The sequence below is a fragment of the Trachemys scripta genome, chromosome 1 (assembly GCF_013100865.1).
Source record: "Trachemys scripta elegans isolate TJP31775 chromosome 1, CAS_Tse_1.0, whole genome shotgun sequence".
In the NCBI taxonomy this organism is placed as follows: Eukaryota; Metazoa; Chordata; order Testudines; family Emydidae; genus Trachemys; species Trachemys scripta.
This window is the reverse complement of record NC_048298.1, coordinates 326644587-326657205: the sequence shown is the minus strand read 5'-3', so window position 1 is coordinate 326657205 and position 12619 is coordinate 326644587. Positions and strand designations below refer to the sequence as shown.

The 12619-nt window shown below is 43.5% G+C and overlaps 1 protein-coding gene across 3 annotated transcripts in view; it reads left to right on the top strand.

The window, feature by feature from the left end:
- Positions 1 to 10606, top strand: part of DDIAS (DNA damage induced apoptosis suppressor) — a 17962-nt gene extending 7356 nt beyond the window's left edge. For all 3 annotated transcript variants that reach the window (XM_034759071.1, XM_034759069.1, XM_034759070.1), the window contains exons 4-5: positions 3633 to 3750; positions 6477 to 10606. In XM_034759071.1, coding sequence (XP_034614962.1) covers positions 3633 to 3750; positions 6477 to 9005 — 2647 coding nt within the window. In that variant the 3' untranslated portion in view covers positions 9006 to 10606. The remainder of the gene's footprint in view (positions 1 to 3632; positions 3751 to 6476) is intronic.
- Positions 10607 to 12619: the final 2013 nt, after the last annotated feature.

The following is a 12619-nucleotide window of genomic DNA, read 5'->3' as shown; positions in this document are numbered from 1 at the left end:
TAGTGATTTATTTGCATTTACCGTGTTTGGAAGGTCTTTAGAGTCATTGGTGGGGGAGAAAGGAGGGACAGGGGGAAGGGAAGGTTTTTTTTTTTTTTTTTTTTTTTTTTTTTTTTAATTATGTAGCTGCCTCCCCAACTTCAGCCTAACAGAATCTGGAGAGGGGTGTGTGGGAATAGAGGGGGTATGGCTACGTTCATGGCTCTGCAATGTGTGTGGCTACATTCGTGGCTGTAAATATTTTCTTAGAACTGTTTACCAACTTGGTAGCTGAGCAGTATTCCTCAGTAAGCTGGTAAAAAATTAGATCTGGGTAGATGGTGATTTATTTGTAAGGGAGAACTCGGGGAAAATATCCTTGTTATAGGCATTTATTTGGCACCTATCACCATATTATCTGGACACTTCTTAAAAGACTTAAGTTGAGACATTAAAGATCTTCCTAAGAGACCAAATCCCATGAATCCTACTGCCTGCAACTTAATCCATCTACTAGGAAACCAGGTGTTAACATTTGAGAAGATCTTGTCAAAGAGGTGCACCTCACAGTTCCATTTCACTAACAGTTTATTGGTATGACAGCTGTACAAGTGTTGCCAAAGTGTAGGAGAGAGACCTGAAGGATCTCTATTAAAGGTAGGTATTATCTACCCTTTGTGAGGTTCACATTGCATTTGGAGTTTGGTCCCTTATGTCCCTTTGTCATTAGTGACCATTCCTGGTCTGATGGCAAGCTGCTAAGTAACAGCTTTCTTCAGGTTTAGACACACTTTTCTGCATCATTTAGATGCCTCATTGGGGGCATATCTCTCTTGCACTACCTTGTGTTTTGGACATTGAGGTAGAAAATGTCTTAGCTCTTCACTGAAGTGGCCAGGTTTGCATTTAGCAAGGAGTGAATTCCCAGGCTTGCTACTGAGAACTCAACCACCAGCCCTACAAGCTTCACCCTTTGGCCATAAAAAATCCTCACTATAAAAATCTTATGGTGGGATTTGACTTAAACGAGAATTTTATGCATGTGATCAGTAGGAGCAGAGTTGGACCTAAGCCAAGCATTTCTGCAAACACCACCTTAATAGCTTCTGTAGGTAGGGAATACGTTCCCACCCATCTGATTTGTATTATCCTTTGCTAACTCTCTAATAACATACTTGCAGCTTGTTCATCAGCTTCAAGACCATCATCTGACCTCTCCCTCTCAAATTTCACACACAAGTTGAAATTGTCTTACAGACAGGTTGCTTTGTCTTACATTCTGAATGGTTAGGAAAATATTCTTGCTTTTTATCCCAATGTGGCACCTGTTACTCCTGGGGGAATTGTGCACTACTGCGTGTGTGCATAATTAACAAGCTCCGCGGATTTCTAATTTTTTTGCACAGAAAAAAGGTTCTGCTGAAATGTTGCTGCTGTTCTGCCTTTTGCCCACCAGAGGGCACTGTAGCGCTAGAACAAAGCTACAACTCATGGCCAGCAAGGGAAGAGAGAGAGCTGCCTTCTTCACAGAGCTTGTCAGGCCTGGTCAGGAGACGAGCTATGGGAAGACAGACAGCGGGAGGTGCTAGGGGGAGTCAGAAAGGGGCTCATAAGGGCTAGTGGGGGAGAACAGACTAGGGCAGGGGCTGAATGGGAGTGGCGGCACAGGGCCATAGCGGGGAGGGAGGTGTAGACACACATGGGGACAGAGGAGTGGCTGGGTGGGGGCAGAGACACACATGGGGGCAGGGGCAGATGTGCCTGATTGAATGGAAGAGGCTAGGGGTCTGCATGAGGAAGCTCCCTAACAATTCCTTCCTGCCCCCAAAAAAATCTGTTCCATACTTTTCCCACCCATACTCAACAACCCTCCAAGTTTACACTCAAGCTCCTTCGCAGCAATTTACTTCCCTCTTCCTCAGCTCCTCCGTTACCTCTGACTCCCACAAACCTTTGCACTGCTTCTGAGGGGTGTTGGGGAAAATAGTTCTGTACTGTAGTTTAAATGAATTATTACTCCGAGTTTTGTATTAATGTGCCTAAGGAATATTTGTCAAAATATTTCCTGGATCTTTTTTGTTGTCTGTATTGTTACAGACATACTTGCTGACAGGTATTTGGAAATAATGACCAAATTATTTGGAAATAATGACCAAAAAATAATTGAAACTGGTGTGATTATATTGTGGTGTTTTGCTAAATTAAAGTATGCAAAATTCAGCATATTTTAAAATATTGTGCACAGCATTTTTCATTTTTTTGGCACAGAATTCCACCAGGAATAACCTGTCCATCAGGCAGGCACCATTATTAGAGTAATATGTGGTACCATCTTCTTACCAACAGACATTCTCCTGCTTCAATTCCATGTTTTCTAGTTCCTTTATCAGCAGTAGATGATATGAATAGGGAGTGTATAGCATCTCAGGGCTTGTCTACACTCACAGTGCTGCAATGGCACTTATTACGCCAACAGGAGAACTTCTCCCATTGGCATCGGTCAGGGGTTCTCAAACTGGGGGTTGGGACCCTCAGGGGGTCACAATGTTATTACATGGGGGGGGGGTCGTGAGCTGTCAGCCTCCACCCCAAACTCCGCTTTGCAACCAGCATTTATAATGGTGTTAAATATATAAAAAAGTGTTTTTAATGTATAAAGGAGGTTGCTCTCAGAGGCTTGCTATGTGAAAGGGGTCAGCAGTACAAAAGTTTGAGAACTACTGGCGTAGGTACTCCACCTCCCCGAGAGGCGATGGTTATGTTGACAGGAGAAGCGCTCCCATCAACATAGCACTGTCTATATTAGGGGTTAAGTTGATATAACCATATCACTTAGGGGTGTGGAAAATCCCCTGAGCAACATAATTATACCGACAAGTTTGTAGTGTAGACCAGGGCTCAGTCTGTGTGCACACATGCTTCTGTACATTTTTATTATTTTGTAGCAGAAGAATGTATCGTTAATACTTTGTTTTTAAAAAAAATCCATCCAGTGTGGTGTGAATTTATTGCTATACTTCAAGCTTGGTGCTAGCTTTAATTTTTGGCCTTGTCTACAATAGAATGTTATACTGCTCTTACTATATTGTTATACCTGAAATGGCAGAACTCTCACCCCCTCTTAGTGTGGACAAAGTTATATTGTTATAAGTGTGCTTAATACCAGTATAGCTATTCCTGTACCAGAAGGGGAACAAGTTACTCTGGTATGTCACCTTTATACCAGTATAACTGCATCCACACGGTGGGTGGTACCGATCTAACTATCAATAAAAACACACCCTTAACAGAAATACTTATACTACTATAAAAATTGTGTACAGGCCAGTCCTAAAGCAAATTATGTAGTTGTCTGATTCTGCTTACTCCATTATTTCCCTACTTGATATTTTTTTTTCCAGTTGTATGTGTGTCCTTACTTCTCTTCTGAATAATCTGGAAGTGACAGATAGTTAAGTTGATTCTCTGCAGATCACTGCTTTGTTACTGCTAACTTCCTACTCTGATTTCATCTTTTCATTCTATGTGTAGCTCAAAAACCTAACCCAATACCCCATCTTTAGTGTGGGTGCCCTAATCATTACAATTTAAATACTACGTAAAGCTTTCTCTGCCCCATGTCAATACTTAACATTTAACTTTCTTAATTGAAGGTATATTCAAGATTTTAACCAAGTATCAGGAGAGCTGGACAGAGATGCATCTCCACGTGTGTTAATTCAAGCAGTCAAAACTTGTTTCATTGGGAGAAGATTTATATTTGGAGTGAAGGTAACTTTCCACATTTGATCCATTAGCTTCCAGTTGAATCATGCAAATTTTACTAAGCAGTCTTGAGAGTCTAATGTATCATGTTCTCACACTGACAGTAACAGAACAGCATGTATGATGTCTTCGGGGGACTGAAATATCCAGCAAAGAAGGCAGTGGGGCTAGGCCACAAGATGAGGAATCAGACCAGTGTGCCACTCTCAATTCTGCTACTAACTTCTCATGTAATTGAGTAAGGCCCAGATCCACAAAGGTACTTAGCAGCCTAAACCCCAGATTTAGGCATTTACGTTAGGCACCACTGCCATCCACAAAACCCCCACTCAGCTGCTATCTGTAGGACCTTAGGCCACTTGGCACCTGAATTTCCAGGGTAAGGTTCCCTTGACACCTAAATTTCTGCCTCTGGCCACATGCATTGTTGCCTCCCTCTAAGCATTCAGATGTCTATCTCTCGCCTAAGCCTCAGTACAATCCACGAACTGGGGAACTATCTCGCTTGTGGGGTCTGATCCAATGGGCGTGCTCAGAGCAAGCCTACTGAATCGGGCCCCATTCAAAACTTGCCAGGAGGTACCCACCATTGTAACTCTTAGTCTAGTGGCTAGAGCACTCACCCAGGATGTAGGAGACCCAGGTTCAATTCCCTTCCTGCCTAATGGGGAGAGAGGATTTGAACAGACGTCTCCCACACCTCTCAGGAGAGTGCTCTAACCACTTGGCCATGAGATATATATCTGTCTCTCCTGATGAAGCTAGTCCACTTTGAATAAATATTTTAGTCATTGGAGCCAGGAGACTGGACTTGAGGTCTCCCACCTCCCAAGTGGGTGCCCTAACCCCTGGACTATAGTGTAACTTTCTCTCTCTCTCTCCAAATGTCTCGTGTTTGGGATTTTGTTTTGTTTTTTGTTTAATATTCGGACACTGCAAGATGAAAAATGTTAAACATATTATTATAATTGCTACAGTTTAGCATCTGCACTCACAGACCTTTTTGCATTTGAGTTTTAGAGATCTCCACAGATCCGAAGACACTACTAAAAACTGATAGCTCAATAGAAACCTCCGAGGTGTTGGTTATATTTTTATTTTAAACTTTCATTTTAAACATTTTATATCTTTGTAATCTCAGGTTTTGTTAATCTCTAGACTGAAATCTCTGGACTAAATCCTGAGAGATACTGGTTAGCTCCCACTCCCACAGATGTGATGGGAATTCTATGTGACCTGTGTATTTCTAGTGCACCTGTCTCCCTGGTATCTGAATACTGGAACTTGGGAGAGCAGCTTTATGTGAGAGTAGGTTCCAGTTCTCCTGCCCTTATATATGTGAGTACTCTTTATGCACCTGAACAGTCCTTTTGAGGGAAATGAGGCTACTCACATTGTAAGGATTACTCAAATGTTTGCGTGTCTGACTGGGTATAGTTGTGTACAGGTGTATACCTGTACACAACTATACACGCTCCCAACTCAAAACACCAGTATTAAACTCTGCAGTGTTAAAACTAAGACTCAAATACAAAGGGATTACCCTAGCCTATAAGTATCTACATGGGGAACAAACATTTAATAATGGACTCTTCAATCTACCAAGCAGCACAAATTCAGACTGGAAATAGGCATGTATTTTTAACAGTGAGGGTAATTAACCATTGGAACAACTTACCAAGAGTCATGGTGGATTCTCCATCACTGACTATCCAAGATTAGATGTTTTTCTAAAATACCTGCTCTAAGAATTATTTTGAGGAAGTTCTCAGACCTGTGCTATTGAGGAGGTCAGACTAGATGATCATAATGGTCCCTTCTGGCCTTGGAATCTATGAATCATTCTGCAGTCTGTACCTTCCACCAATACATACATACACACACTATGTGTGTACTCCTGTTCTTCATACACACACTACTTTCTTCTAAACCATATCTCCTCCCTCTCAGTTGTGGTCTTAAACACCACACGCATAACTGCAGAATCTGGGTTTTCTGACACAAAGTACTTGCAGGAGCTATAATTTGGGCAGTTGCTCAGCTGTGGCATTTCCTCTAGACACTACAGGTGTTTTAATAACTCCATGAGCTACATGCTTTATGCCTTTCTTTTCCCAAGAATGCCTCTAAATTTCAACCTGCAGTTTCCATCCAGTGAGTGATAAATGGGGGTGCAAATGGAGTTCCACATGAGGCGCCTCTGATAACCTGGCCATTCAGCTCCAGCACTATCTAGACCTAACTGAGGGGGTCCAGGTAATATTCCTCTCCCATCCATGCCCCTGAGTATCAGGGTGCCCAGCTTTGAACATTGCTCAGTATGTCATAGTTCAAAGGAAGGTATCTGCTGTCTAGCGGCCACCTCATCAGTTATGCAGTACGTCCCTCCTCACAAGGTGGCCTTCTCTAGTGAAGTAGTTTTTCTTCTGCCCGAATGTTGTGTTTTCCCCTCAAAATTCCTACTGAGTTTTCACCAAGCACTCTGAAAATTCTTTGTATCATTGGGTGGGATGTCCTTTATAGCCTTCAGTAGTACTCATTTGCTAGAGTGTGCTGCTGTGAGACAGCAGGTTTTTCTCCCTTTCCCAAAGACCCTGATGAAAAGAGAAGGTCTTTAAAATGAACTGTGGACTGGACTTGTTTGGACCTTTCTTGCTCTCAGTCCCCATAAAATTTTCCTCTGTATCCAGAGAAATCATTACACTAATAAACTTAATGAATTCTTTTTGCAGAGTTCTGAAAACCATGATGGAGGGCACTCTGTTTCTGACAGCACTTTGCCAAACTGCTCCAGAATTAATAGACTTACAAGAGATCTTACAGCCTGCCAGATCTTCCTGCCAAACACTGCTGTTGCCGGCTTTACTGTTATCAGCTACTTCCATCGGCTCCTGCAATCTGCTAATTTCAGGAGCAGTCGCAGTAGCTCACAGCGACCCGATTGTCCTTTCATTGCAATAGATCAGCCTAGCAGTGAGCTCAGCAGCTTGTGTAGCTCTGGCAGCAACTCATGTTTTGTTCAGTCAAGTGGCCGAGAGAGTTTTTCAGGACCCTGGCAGCAGTCCTTTGGCCTGACTTCTTCATCTGTTGATTGGGTAACAACAGAAGATTTTTCATCTTTAGAACTGGGCAAGGCTGCTGGTGAACAGTGTAAACTACAGGAGAGGGGTTTCTCTGCAGAACTATGCAGCTTAAGTCCCAGCAACCAAACCATTCAAGATTTGCAGCTCTGTAACTCGGTGAATGAGAGAAATGAACAGGAAGATAATGAATTTAGTTCACTATCCAGTAGGTCAAACACAATCACTGTGACTGAAAAACTAGAGAGCTTCTCTTCTTTAAAGAGAGAATGGTCACCTGACAGGAACAGCTCCAGGTTGTTACAAAGCCCATTGGATTTGGGGGTAAAATACTCTTGCCTAGAGATTATCAGCAAACATGATTACTTTCAAGAAAAATCTTGGAACTCCTTGCTTTGCCAGAGAAAAGATGATTCATTTTGCTCCTCAGCAGTGTCTCCTAATCATGGAAGTGCAGCTGGAACGTCTCAGGATGACCCTATGATTTGGGACGAGCTGCCATTCTCTGAAAGTCTAAATGATTTCATAGCCAGAATTGAAAACAACAAGAGCACCATATCCCCAGTAGGTCTCAATGCTCATAAATGTTCCCTTCGTGAAAGAAGTGAGTTGGATGAAAATCATAGCAAAACATCTTGTAGGCAAGGCATTGTACATACTGCCTGCAAATCAACCACCACAACAGGGAGGTCCCCACAACTAGCAGAGAATGTGAATACTTGCAAAGAGCATATTCTCTCCTGCCATCAATCAAACCTCACTCCCATAAATGGCCAAGTATCACAATGTGAGCCTTTGTACAGCATTTTATCTACAAATACTAAGGGAGGCAGAGAGTCTGACTTTATACCTGACCCACCTCTGCTAGCGGACAATTTTCTACAATCTGAGAAAGCAAATGTTAATATTTCAAACAATGCCCATTCTTTCACCAACCTTCAGTGTACTATGAAAGATGCAGAAATCTCGTATTTACAAAAGAGAGAGAAACCTGCCCATTTACATTCTCTGTATGATGGCTGTGTAGCCAATTGGGAAAATAAAGAAAATTGTAGTTATCCACCAAACCTAAGAACAGATCTTACAAGCTCTCAGGAACTGGGCTGTGATTCAGCAGCTCCCTACAAAGCTAAAAATATGTGTAAGAGAGAATTAGAACCATTAACTGAATTGCAAGAAAATACTGTTAGAGCTATAAACCAGAATGACGTGCTACAGAACAACTCCAATCACTCCAAAAGCAGCTACAATGCTTCTGCTGACCTCTTTGATGCTAGTGCCAGAGAGATAGAAACCATGGTTGAATTTTCAAATAAGTCTCACAACTCTTCAGCACAGGAAGATGTTTTGACTGAAAAGTACACAGCATCTGAATTAGTGTGTAGTCCATTAGATGTTGGCTGCCGCTCTTCTGAGTGCAGATTCTCACTTAGTTTACCACCTCCTTTTGGTAAACACAGTACACCCATAAGTTACTCACTTTATGATTCAGAACTTGATCTGGTAGATACCCAGAACTTTGTTCCTTATTCACAGTCAACTCCTGTTGCAAGACCTCTTCAAAAATTCAGATCCCAGAGGGGGAGAGAATCAGTTCTCCCTAAATTGACATCTAAAAGTCCTACTAAAATCCACTGCAAATGTAAACAGTCTAGGCCTTCCTTTAAAAATACTTTATTAAGACAGCTTACCAGCAAGTTCCCGAAACACAAAAGATCAAGTAACACAGCCATCAAGAAGTCTGTTTCACAAGAGTCGTTTATCAACAGTGAGGTGCCAGAGAATGATTCTAAAGAATGGATCCCTCCATCAGCAACAAAATTGTTACAGCCAGTTGCATTTTCTAATTTAAAAACAGTTGGATTGCAAGCCAGGAGCCCAGCTATCTGCAAACCCATTGACAAAAAAACGATTTCTGAAAACAAAGCCAACAGTGGAAAGTCAAGAACTGATACGTGTTTAAGAAGCAGAAAATTAAATCTTATGAATAGAGCTGAAATTCCAACAACTCCTCTACCTGCAAAGGCTGCTACGGCCTTGCTTCTAAAAGATGCGGTCACTGGCACTTGTGCCTGCTCAGAAACCCCGAAGAGCCATTCATGGGCAACTTATTTAGTGGGTGGCCTGGATGAGGCAGTTAGCTGGTCTCCTGAACTGTTTACAGAAAAATACTATTTCTAAGTATGTGGCTTTTGCGGGGGAAAAGCCTCATCTTGAAACATGACTCTACCTCATCTTGTTTAATTTTTAGAGTGCCAGCATTACCGGAGAAGGAAAAAGGACGTTTTTAAAAAGTTTAATTATTCACATGTCTCTCAGCATCTGTCTCGTTTAAGATGAATTATGCCTAGCTGCAAAGCCTTTTGTCCTGCACCGAGGTTGGGGAACACAGAACCCTGCTGTCACGTTATTTTATTGTGGATGAAATGACTAAGCTAAAAAAAAGTGAAATAAAAGTTTAACATTAATAGGCTATGCAACCTTACTTTTCAAGCCTATTCAAGCAAAGGCCTGTCTAGCCAATAATTGTATCCTCCCCAGAGAGAGCCCTAGGAATGCACCATTCTCCTGCTTTGTTCAAAACACAGGCCCTGGATTCTGCTTTCAGTGAAATCCTTTTGTGGAAGGCTGACTTTGCTGTTTTAGGACCTATTAGGAAATAAGTCACAGGAGGGAAGAAATTCCATTCTAAAACATTAGGTCCTGTGACTGGAACTAGGCATCAGATGACCTGCATTCAGTTCCATCTCTGCTACCCATTTAGCTTTGTCTGGGAGGGAGGTCATTATGATATTTCTAATGCACCTGTCTTGGCACCAGGAACCATATCCAGTCCCCAGTCAGGGGAGTCAGTAGGAGACTTTTCATTATTTCAGGGGCTAGTGGAATGGGCTCCAAGGCATCCACTGTCTCTGAGCCTTAGATTTTTCAATCTGCAAAAGAAAACTCAGCCACTGAGAGCTACTTGAAAGCAGTGTGTAAATGCAGATCTATTCCTGTTCCAAATCTGCCTGAACAGCAGCTTTCCTTTATTTTCAGCATGGAAATTCCATCTGCCCTCTGGAGCTCTGAAAATCTCTCCCCCATTTCTTTACCCTACCTCATGGCTCCCACATTGTAGCCACTCATCTCCTACCCAAAGACTTTGAAGCCCCTCACTGTTTCTCTGTAATTGGCGAGAAGGGTCACTCAGTTAGCAGGAGGTGCTTCCTCCCTCTTAAGAGCTGACCGTATTGGCACTGCAGTGTTTCCGAAAGCCAAAAAAGAAAAGCCATTAGTGGACAGATACCAAGGCTCTGTAATATCCCCAAACAAATCCACTTTAAAAAAAACTTTTCAGTTGTGCTCTGTGATGTACAAGGTGAGAACCTCACACCCATTCACAGTCTGATCTTCAGCAGCCCAGGAGGCAGAGCTAGAGTCATTCTCCATCTGTACGTGCAGGTAGTGAGACACAGAGGTTCAGCGACTTGCCCGGAAGTCTGTGGTAGACACAGACATAGAACCCAGATTGCCTCAGTTCCAGAGCAGAATCTTAACCCCCGACAGACCATCTTTCCTCTCGACCTTCTACTACTCTCTGTGGCACTCTGACACCAAACAAGAGTTCTTCCCACTTCTGGGGATCCTACACCACTAGGTAGTGAAGGGAAACCGGCTGGGCCACATCGAGGGACCTACAGGAATGTTCTGCCAGCCCTATCTCATTTGTGGATCCTAGACAGAGGTCTGAGAGGAAGAAAACACACAGGCTCAGCTACACCATAAAGCACAAAATAGAATTTAAAAAAAAACTTAAGTGAACAGAAAAAAAAAAATGAAGTTCTTTACCTACTTGAACAGTGCCACCTAAAAACTGGTGATCTTCATTACAGGTTCTGGGCAGCTGTCCAACCAGCTGCCTTGTGAGTAAGCATCTAGTGATTCTCCACACTGTAATCTCTGCCCCTCATGCTGTATGCACAAGACAGAATTATTCAAAACAGCCAGTGAGTGGAACACACCAATAACGTGAGCAGGTACAGAGATGTAAAAGCCATAGATGGTGTGCCCCTGCAGCAGAGAACAGTGCCTTTCCCTGTGGGACAGATGCACCAGCCCCGAGGCCTTGCAGCAGTCTGGGCAGGGATGGAAGGGGAAGGGACATGCTGCAGTTGGAGTACCAGAAGGCGGCAGGGTAGTGTGGATGCTTTGTGCTGGTTCAGTCATGCTAGTGCAATTCTCATCTGCAGATGAGGGTGCGATACTGAGTTTTGACTGTCTGCACTTGTGCCCATGTTGTCTATTCACACTGAGCTGCCTCACAAGTTGTTTGGCATATTTGATTAAGTCCTATTTGCCAGCTGGCATCTACCCATCATCAGCCACTCAGTGCAGTTGGGTGTGACCATCAGGCTTGGATGCCTAGAAATACATATTAGCATGGCTATTGTATGTAGAAGATAGACCCACACTTACTGTAAGGCAAGTATCCAGCTGGCACAGAAATAAACAGTTCAGCTTCAGGGACCTCTCCATTCCAGTTGTAATGTTCTTACGTGATGTTCATTATGGGAAAACATCTACATAAGGATACAATGTCCATGCTAGTTTAGAACAGTAGCCAAAGACCAGGGTCTGCACGAATGGGGAACTGTGATGCAAATATACATTACAGACCATCCCATTTCACAGCTACAATGCAATTGATGTCAGCAGGGTTTTGCCTCTCTTAATAGAGGAAAATTTGGCCCTTATGTCTTGCTCTGCAGCAGCTGCCCTGTAGAATCCAAAGCCACGGGAGTGTGAGATTTTGCCACGTATTGGCAGTAAGTCTTAGGAATGGCTAATTGCAACACATTTGCTGGATGGCAGAACTCACAAGGCAAGGCCTAATCTTCCATGGCGTTTAGCTAAATGTAAACAGGTGAGGGTAACAATGCAGAGCCCAACAGCAAAAAGCTTAAATAAATAAATTGCACACCAGTGCAAAGCATAGATAAAGCAAGTACTTGCCCTAAACCCCCACCCTTTGCACTTGCATGCAAGCCATTCATTTATAAAGAAATTCCCTGGCACCTCTTATGTAGAGATCTCAGAGTGGCTCATCTTAATGAATTAAACTGAGAGCCCTTCAGGGGAGAGGAGGGGAGGGGAAAGATTGATTGGTTTTACTCTTATGACCCCATCATGATGGTTTCTAGTCCCTGCCTCATTTGGTCCCTTTTTCTTCCTGGGGTGCTCTGCGCACTGCTGAGTTGCTGGCTGTCTCAGCTGGGTTGTGAGGCCTGTCGCAGAGGAGGCTGCCTAAAAACATAATGCTGCTGCCCTGTGCAGCAACTGAACCCTAGGTGCTGGCAGAAGGTTGCACAAGGATTTGTCACCCCCAGGCCGCAGGGAGATGCATCCCACTCTCAAAGCATTTGCTACCTCATGCAGCAGGAGCAGCCCTGCTGAAAGGCAGCTGTATAGTGGGGATAAGGAACCACCATTCTGCATGCTGCTGAACCAGCCTGGAGTGGTCAAGCTCATGAGGGAGCAAACTGACATGCTCTGCTGTATGGTGGATCTAATGTGGGAAAGGCAGCAAGACCACAGACTGCCGCTGCAGCCCCTGTATAACCGCCCTCCCTCCTCCCCAAGTTTCATAGCCTCCTCACCCAGACGCCCAAGAACACGAGGGGGAGGCTACGGGGACCCACACACTCCACCCCAGAGGATCGCCCAAGCAGCAAAAAGCTGGCATATGCAAACTTTTGATTTGGTTTCTGGACTTGTCCTTCCCTCCTTCTCCACCCCCCTAACCCAATACGCCC